Genomic DNA, 8925 nt, shown 5'->3' with positions numbered 1-8925 from the left:
ATAAAGAGAGAGAACGCGCGCGCGCGCACGGTGTATCGCGGTTAAGAAGGGTACGCGCATAAAGGGCCATTAGTTAATTAACTCCTAATTATCTGGCGACGGAGAAGCGAGTGCATAATCGTCAGCGGCATTCGCCGTGCTGCGCACCGCACCGGCAGCGTGCGAAAAGGCAGAGACAGTACCGTAACCACGAGTCGTTGCGCCCGGGCGCCAAACAATCGCCCGCCACCCGTTGATTGCATAGACCCTCGGAACATCATTCCCCGGCCCTTACGTCCCTTCGTTTCTTTTTTTTCTCTCCCTATTCGTCGGCAGAAACTCATCCCTCCCCCTCCCCCCCCGCCTTCGCCGTGATCCTCACCCACGCCTGCATCATCCCGCGCTCATTTCCTTTCAAACCGCCGTCCACGCCGACGTGTCTCCTCCCCGCCCCTTCGAGGGCCCCAGAAAAACCGCTCGGATCTCGCATCGCAGTCTCTCCTCCCTTGCAGCGGGGGTTGCGGCGGAAACCGACTGACTCCTCTCTTCGTGGTTCCTCCTCCTATCTTTTCGTACTACAAGACCTGACCATTCTTCTCTCAAAACCTGTTTCGTGTGTCTGTGTTGTTATTAGTATCCATGCGCGCGATATACTATGTTTCCTTTGTGTTATCCTCATGGCTGGACAGTTTATTACCGCTGTTACAACTCGGCGACTTCGTCCAACGCAGTTCTTTTTTCCCCTCATCCTATCGTCTCTCGCGTCGTGATTATTTTCTATTTTTCACTTCCTCCTTTTATTAGCATAATAGTTTTCTGTGCGATGCATTTGAATACACGATGCATAAATTTACTTTCAAGGCCACACATATTCACAATAAATCTGTTCAATTTTGTAGATAATATGCGCCAAAAATTATTCCGCGAAATACAAGCATACAAGCGCAATTGAATTGCCAGTGTAAAGAATTCCAATAATTTACATGTTTTCTACCATTTTATGTAGAAAAAAAATGATATTCCTTTCATATGTTCGTAACGCGTCAAACACGCAATCCGCTACCATTAATGAGCTTTTAAAAAAAAAACAGGTGCGAGAGCTCGATTAAAAATGCACGTCTAAATGTAACATTCATGCATGTTAATCTTTTCGGATTCGTATTTTTATTTATCAACGGGATAGGATCAATTATATAGAAATACGTTAAACTTTTTGTTGCAGCTGCAATGCAGTTTGAGATTTACCCTCGAAGTACCTCGAATTTCATAATAGGAGACTGCAATTGCCCGGCCATATTGTTTATCCGCGATCAAACAAAGTTACTATGCGCGATGCGCACCTTAAAGTGCACAGTCGACTATAGATAACGTTATCGCAGCATTTTACCAACTACTGACTTGCGTTACAAGTTACAACGCGCGGCGTAGAGCCGAGGTGCATTTAAGGAGGTTTCGAGGTCGTCTCCTCGTTTTCGAAAAGCATCGTTGATAACGGTCAGCCGATGTTCCAAGTAAAGCCGATGCAAAGTCGAATCGCGCGCGGCAGGCATCGACAGAAAAGATTACGCAGAAGCCACTTGTTGTGAAACGAGAGTGCGACCGTACGCTCAATGTTTTATGTAAATACGGCGGCGTCTCTCGCGGGTGCAGCTCCTGTTACACAACTACGGATTGAGTTTATTCTATATAAGAAACGACCGGATTACTCATTCACTCCGCTCGTAGTAAACTCGCGTCTGTATACACCGAAACAGACTGACATAACGTTTGTCGTGGTTGAATTCCGAGGTCGTTCAATGATATCATTGATGCCGTCACCGCGCGTTTACCATTTCGAGTATATTTATGTTCGCCTCATATTCCATTGCCTCTCTTATACAACTCGAAACTTATGAATCCGTACGCGAGAAAAGTACATTCGATATACCAAATATTGATATCCATCGATACCCGCGAGAGAAGTCAAAATAAAACGTACGCACAAAAGTTATAGCGTTGACGTTTCACAATGTCTCGTTTATCAAGTGTGACTTCTGCTGTATCGTCCAGGAAGACCGAAGTGATAATATGTGTTTGCGTAGCTGATTTTGGAGACGAAACTTATGTAAAACATATTACGCGTCGCGCATACACTTTAATCTCTTCAATCGTATTCTAGCGAGTGACGCATATACTTATGAAGTGGATTGTCGTATTACGTTTATCAATATGAGATATACAACTTCTTTTCATCGCTATACTATATAATGATCGATGCCACATATTTTTAACTTATTATGTAACCGCGTTTATGAAACGCAGCATTTAAAAAAATTATGGAAAATGAAATGTGCCACTTTCAGCTCCACCTCCACTGTTGCACACATAAAAACGTTAAGCTAGCGCCACACTATGCGCGATTCGTGAACAGTGCGGAGGAAAAATTCGCCATTCGCAGCGATTCGCTAGCCGAGCGGTTTTTCGACGAAAACAGTGGCTTTTCGGCTAATATTGAAACTCGACCAATTGTAGACTTACGATGCAAGTCCCGTGACAACCGGCAAAGATTACAAGTTGTCCAAGTTAACACGAACGAAACGACAGATAAAAATTTACGAATGGTAAACTGCGAATCACGAATAGTGTGGTCGGTAATAACGAATGTCCAACGAATTTCTGCAAATCACGAATCGCGCATAGTACGGGACTAGCATTAGAGAATGAGACGAATATATAAATTCTAATCGAGATATATTCCATTTCGTTAGATTTAGCTTTCGATGCGACAGACACGTAGAACGATCTTTGCTCACGATGATCAGCACAAAGTATAATTCTTCGTATCGACAGCATCGATTAAACTCAGCTCATTCAAAACCAGTCCCAGGGCCATATTCTGAATCCTCTTTTATCGATAGAAGCGCCCACAAAAGATCCTTTCAGCCAATAAGAATCCTTCAAAATGGATTCTAGTGACACCTTCAGCGATAAAAGAGGAGATTCGGAGTTTGGACCTTTAATGTTTTTTAACAGCATTGCAATAACGACCGTCTTACCGAAGTACACAGGCTTGTCGCACTTTGGACAATTCGGCATTTTGTTACGTTGTGCAAAACCGGCTTCTCGCCCGACGAGGCTGTACGTGTTAACAGAAGGATGCTTTCAGCGGCGTGGTCAGACGCGTACTGGCCCTGAGAGCCCGGCAAGGTAACGCAACGCTCTCCAGTTGATTGAGCGTGTGAACGTGTGTTAAGGCTAACGGCTGCACGAATACACGGCGAGGGATCACGGGCCGCGTGTGTTTAAGCGTCGGGCAAACGTTACCTGTCATTATGCAATCTCGTGTGCGAGCATGTACGTGTGTCTGCATGCACGTGGATGCACTTTCGTTGTGGATTTTTTTTACTTAACTAAAGGCAACTTTGCTTGTAGTAAATATCGAAACGTGAATAACTTTGACCGGAGATTTACGGAGAAAAATTCTAAAGTGATAAAAATCAGTAAGAAAAAAAAGAAGAAAATCAAATAAAAGAAAGCAAACGAAGTGAAGAATTCAGGACACCTTGCGTAGATCTTCGAGCAGTAACGGACGCAGGCTCGAAGTCGGCTTCGTTCAACGCGTTCCTTTACTTTCTTCGGTCACGCCGGAATAATCCCGTTAGCCATTGTGAACAAATTCGTTATCAGAACTGCGCGACGCAACGAGATTCACGAGTATCCAGATCGATAGTTTGATTATGCGCGAATAACGGAGCTGTTCGAAGTATCGGGCAACGGAATGCACTCGCTTCGAAGGTATTTACTCATAAAACTGCAACGCGATACCCGCAAAATTAATTAATTATCGGAATTTGGGTCGGGGAGCTGCGCCGCGCAGCGTCAGAACGTAACCGGAGGGCGATGTGGGAAATGCCGCTGCAAATTTTGGAATTTATTTTAACGAGATTATACAAATATCCGGTCGAAAGAATTATTCGCTGCCGTCCAAAAATTCAACTGCAGTCTTTACTTTCCGTCATATGCGTACGGACACATGTGTACAGACACTCTAACCAACCGCTTTTTATTTGGCAATAGCCGAACAGAATTCCGAAAATTTATATAATTATATGCCAACTAGTTATTTACAAGCTACGAAATTTTATTTTAATATCACATTAAATATTTCACTGGCAAACGTCAATAGCTTTGATCGATGTGAATTAACAGATTTTAATTGGCGCTAAAATCGTATCAAAGTAAAGAACGCTATCGTATCCCTTACGCGCCACATCCGGCTGATAACGATTAGGTGTTCTCGTTAATTGCACGCATTGTGCGTCAGTTTCTTACGAGCATTAGAGGCCCGTGGGTCGAGCAATTTGTGCCGCTAACGCAAAAAAAAAGAAAACGGAAAGAAAAGTCGTGATGCAGGAATACGATCCGGATCACATCGCGCTCGTATCAGCGATCGAAAACGGAGAGTTCGACGAGGCGGGTAAAATTTTGGCGCGCGATAGCAAAAATAGATATGTGCGTCCGGTGGGCGCTCTTCAAGTGACAGCCCTGCAGATGGCTGGCTGGCAGGGGAACATAGATCTGTTGAATCGACTCTACGAAAAAGGCGCCGACATAAACGGCACGGATAAAATTGGTAGATGCGCTCTTTACTACGCGGCACACAACGGTAATACTGACGTGACAAAGTGGCTTCTTCAACGCGGTGGTCACGTCGATGTCAAAGTCGGTATCTACTCGTGCACCAAGGGCACCCCTTTCTCCACGCTGACGAAATCTTATCTCGTAGGAAGAAAAGTTTGTACCGCGGGAATAGCTCGCCAATTTTTACCGATTCCAGGTAAAAGAGACAAACATTACGCTCCTTCTTTCCCGTTTAGTTGCCGGTGCCCGCGTGCTGGGGAAGAACGCCGTTGCATCAGGCGGTAAAAAATAATCACGCGGACGTCGTGCGCGTTTTGGTGGAAGGCGGTGCGGATGCGAACGTTAAAGACGAGCGCTTGATTACCCCGCTGCTGTTGGCAGGAAGCGCGGTGAATCGCGATGATCTCAATGAGATGACTAAGTTCGTTGAGATCGTGGGGATACTGGTCGCCGCGAAGGTGTTCGTTAACACTATTCATCCGGACACGGGTATTAGTCAATCAATCGAGCGTTACGCAATACCGATAGAACCGCGCTACGCCATCGTCGTTATTTAAAAGAAGTCTTAAAAATGTCACCTAAGTACACACGCCTTTATTGGCCATTTCCCTCAAGCCTTAAGCTTTACCGCTCAAGTTTTCGAGCCTTAAAACAATATAAATATAGTCACGCTCAATTCTGCTAGGTACCACCGCTTTGCACCACGCGGCGATGCTAGGCAGTGCAGAAGCGACAAAGATATTGCTGTCAAATGGCGCATGGCCGATGTATAAATGCAAGAGCTCCGGAAGCACGCCTCTTCATATCGCCGCGAGTACAGGGAGTATCGAGACACTCATGGTTCTACTTGATGCAATGCAATGTCATAACATTGATACGTGCGATCAGGTTAGCTACATTGAACGCTGCAATTGAAAGGCTAACAGGCGAAGTTACAAGACGAGATTGTATTATTACTTTCTACATATTATTTCTTGTTTTCTGTACAATCCGTTTAGATCAATCGTACGGCTCTTCACAGAGCGTCTTATCAGGGACATCGCGAGTGCGTACGAACTTTGATCAATCACGGAGCTAATTTAGCCGCCGTAACGAAGACTGGTGTCACCGTTGTTGATGCTGTATTCGCTCATATATCGCGACCATTGGCGTTTTTAACCGATATTTTGGATTCTTGCGTACGATCGAGCAATAATTCACCTTCGGAGAAATACGAGAATGTAAGGATCGCTTTACGTATCCCGTTAGACTCTTAACTGCAGATACAGATATCCTTCTCTCTTATTCGATTCTTACTATGTTGTCTTTATTACATTCTAATGAATGAAACATCTCTGTTAAAGATTACTGTTGACTTCAGTATATTGGCTCCAAAGCACCAGATGCAAATGGCAGTAGTTACGGCCGTTATAGCCGCAGCTTCAGATATAAGACAACTGGCGATATTGCAGCATCCACTCGTGGAGACGTTTCTCAGACTAAAGTGGACGAGATTAAGGATACTTTTCTTTCTTCTTATAGTCGTACACTTGTTCTTCGTCGTTTCCCTGTCGGTCTACGCCATAATGTTCGCGCATAACGAAACTGACCACGTGGTGACTCGAAGAATCCTAGCCATCTGCTCCTGCATTCTTTTGTTTCACAATATGGTTCAAGTTATATTAGAACCCAAGTAAACACGCATCCGAGTAATGAAAATTTGAACTGATTCATACTTCGATTCGTACACTACCAAACATTTCAGGCATTATTTGAGACAACTCGAGACGTGGTTGTCACTCACGTGCGCCGTGCTATCCTTGGTGACGTCGATCGCAGGTGAATTTGTAAGGTGCTCGAGGGAAGAAACTGAGTCTCAACATTGCGTGCACTGGGTGCTACATTCCATCAGTATCGCAATCTTGTTGAGTTGGATGCAAATGATGTTACTAATTGGCCGGGTCCCAATGTGGGGATATTACGCGCTCATGTTTTCCACGGTGCTGAAGAACATCCTAAGGGTTAGCCTGTTTTACAAGTAATTAACGCACTGTTGTTTTTCTCAGTGCGAGCTATCACTACGATTTATGCACCCTACAAAAGTTCAACGACGAAAAAAAAAAATTGAAAATGTAATTAGCACCTCGAAATTCTCCGTCGTAAATCCATTTTCCTTTCGCGTCGTCGCGCTATTTATACAAGCGGAAACTTTCGCGACGAGAGTAGCTCAAACATCGCGATTATCTTTGTGCATAATTATCGACCTCAAGGTTTCATCGCTCGGATTGGCGATCCTCGCGCTTCCTATGACGAATTCTTTAACCGCAAACGTGACTATAAATAATTATCAGAGAAACGAGAATCCGGGACTTCAAATATCGCGTCGATGACATCAGAATCCGTCTCACGCGCACTCTTGCTACTAGAACGACGTACATTCCGAGGTTTCCACAGGGGAGGGTGAGAGAGGGCATTTGTCCCCCTCCTGGAATCAGCAAAAAATTAAACCTTTGCTCTTCTTTTGACGAAGAAAAGATATTTATGCGCCAAATGGTGTAAATTTGAATTTACAAGTATTTTAATTTTAAAGTTTGACCCCCCCCCCCCCCCGCCCCCCAGGAACATTTTCAATCATGCCCAGCACTTTTTATTTTCTTTTAGGTTCTCCTAGCGTTTGGCTACCTCATTGTTGGATTCGCGTTGAGTTTCGCAGTTTTGTTTCATGGAAATGATCAATTTCGCGATTTCTGGAGGGCTATCGTAAGGACTGTAGTGATGATGATGGGCGAGTACGAATACGAGGAGCTATTCAACGCCGAGAACGGCAAGGGTACTTTTCTGCCAATCACAAGCAGAATCGTGTTCCTCGTTTTCACCATGCTCGCCAGTATTGTTCTGATTAATCTCATGATCGGTCTGGCGGTCAACGACATTCAAGGTCTCGAGAAGGAGGTAGGATACTTGAATATTTAGAGATCGAACTCCTCGGAGTCTCATATCAATTAATATGGGATGTCTATTACAATTGCTAGTACAATAGATCGATAGGCAAATTAATTAATATCGCGTGTCAGCTCCCATTGCTCCCCCATACCTCAATTATTCTAATTATCCACTTATATTACTTGAATTACTTTTTTTTGCGGAGCATATTAATGCTGTATGTTTTTTTTAATATTGTTGATTTAGGGCCACATTCGTCGATTACTGAAACAAGCGGAATTTGTCGCACATTTAGAGAGGGTGACGTCATACAGAATCTTTCGCAGCAATTGGCTACATCCTCGCTTAAGAATGCTGCTGCACTCAAGGCGCGATATTCCCACAAAAATTACGCTGGTCTCTCGTGAAAATAATTTTCATCACATGACTCATCTTACGGAATCGCCTCCCAAGATTCCCGCCGATTTAATAGAAGCTTTGTTTTTGTTAGCCACCAAGACTTTGAAGAACGATAAGTATGTATCATATATAATACAATTTGTACTTGTAGCATTAAAATTGAAATTATATTCAACGTAGCGTTGTGTTATTTTTTTAGTTTGGCGGACAAACACATAGAAACTGGCGACATGAAGATAACTTCTATACTGTCCAATTTGGAAGAACAAATTCGAGAGTTGAAAATATACTGTCATCGTAATTTGGCGACTCGGAGCTCGTCGAAACGACGGGGATTCAAAAGAAAACCTGTTCAAAAGAGATTTGTAAACGCTTAGTATATTGCACGTACGCGCGACATTGCGATTATTTTTCAATACGGTAAACGCGGTGTTAGTTTAGCGGTAGCATTTATTACAATCATTAAATAAAGCGCCAAAGAAACTTTTACATTATCTCATTGGTCCTGTATAATATTTAGAAAGCTAGAAACGATAAAACGCGCGCACCGCGCGCGCAGTTTGTGGTCGAGCATTGTATATTTTTAAGAATTTGTATACACGCGAAGAAGTAATTGTATGCGCAACGTCAATTTAAAATAAAAAGTAATTTGTCACTCACTGATACGGTTCGCAACAGCAAAGTTGTACATCGCTAACTATACATGTTAAACTGTAACAATACAAAAATGTATACGATTATTATAGACTAATTATGTAAAATCCAGACTATTGTGTTAAATATACTTTATATTTAATATTTTTGAAAATGGGTATTTATTAAAACAATTATATAAAATACTGAAAGTCTTCCTTTTAAATATGAACTCACAAAATTTTATACGTATGGTTTTGTCTCTAACACTTATTCGAATCCACGTTCGAATCATTTGAATAAATAAAATAAAAGCACAGAACAGATGCTTTATTTTGCACAATTAGCAAATAACAAAAATGTAAGACACTT

General features: G+C 42.9%; 2 protein-coding genes across 2 annotated transcripts in view; one reads left to right on the top strand and one right to left on the bottom strand.

Moving 5' to 3' along the window:
- The window catches only part of LOC105566496 (cysteine-rich protein 1-like), a 6661-nt gene extending 3483 nt beyond the window's left edge, over positions 1–3178 (bottom strand). The window contains exon 1 of the mRNA XM_012020557.1: positions 3015–3178. Within this exon, the coding sequence (XP_011875947.1) occupies positions 3015–3054 (40 nt within the window). The 5' untranslated portion in view covers positions 3055–3178. The remainder of the gene's footprint in view (positions 1–3014) is intronic.
- Positions 3179–4212: 1034 nt separating this feature from the next.
- Positions 4213–8489, top strand: LOC105566495 (transient receptor potential channel pyrexia-like). The gene is given in 8 exon segments (XM_012020556.1): positions 4213–4752; positions 4836–5088; positions 5285–5487; positions 5598–6271; positions 6344–6599; positions 7240–7530; positions 7768–8036; positions 8120–8489. Coding segments are annotated over 8 exon segments (2511 nt in total). The 5' UTR covers positions 4213–4365; the 3' UTR covers positions 8298–8489.
- The last annotated feature ends 436 nt before the right edge of the window (positions 8490–8925 follow it).

The sequence above is a fragment of the Vollenhovia emeryi genome, unplaced genomic scaffold (genome assembly GCF_000949405.1).
Source record: "Vollenhovia emeryi isolate VEMERY1.0 unplaced genomic scaffold, V.emery_V1.0 DF939144.1, whole genome shotgun sequence".
In the NCBI taxonomy this organism is placed as follows: domain Eukaryota; kingdom Metazoa; phylum Arthropoda; class Insecta; order Hymenoptera; family Formicidae; genus Vollenhovia; species Vollenhovia emeryi.
The sequence above is the reverse complement of the archived record's forward strand: the minus strand, read 5'-3'. Positions and strand labels throughout refer to the sequence as shown.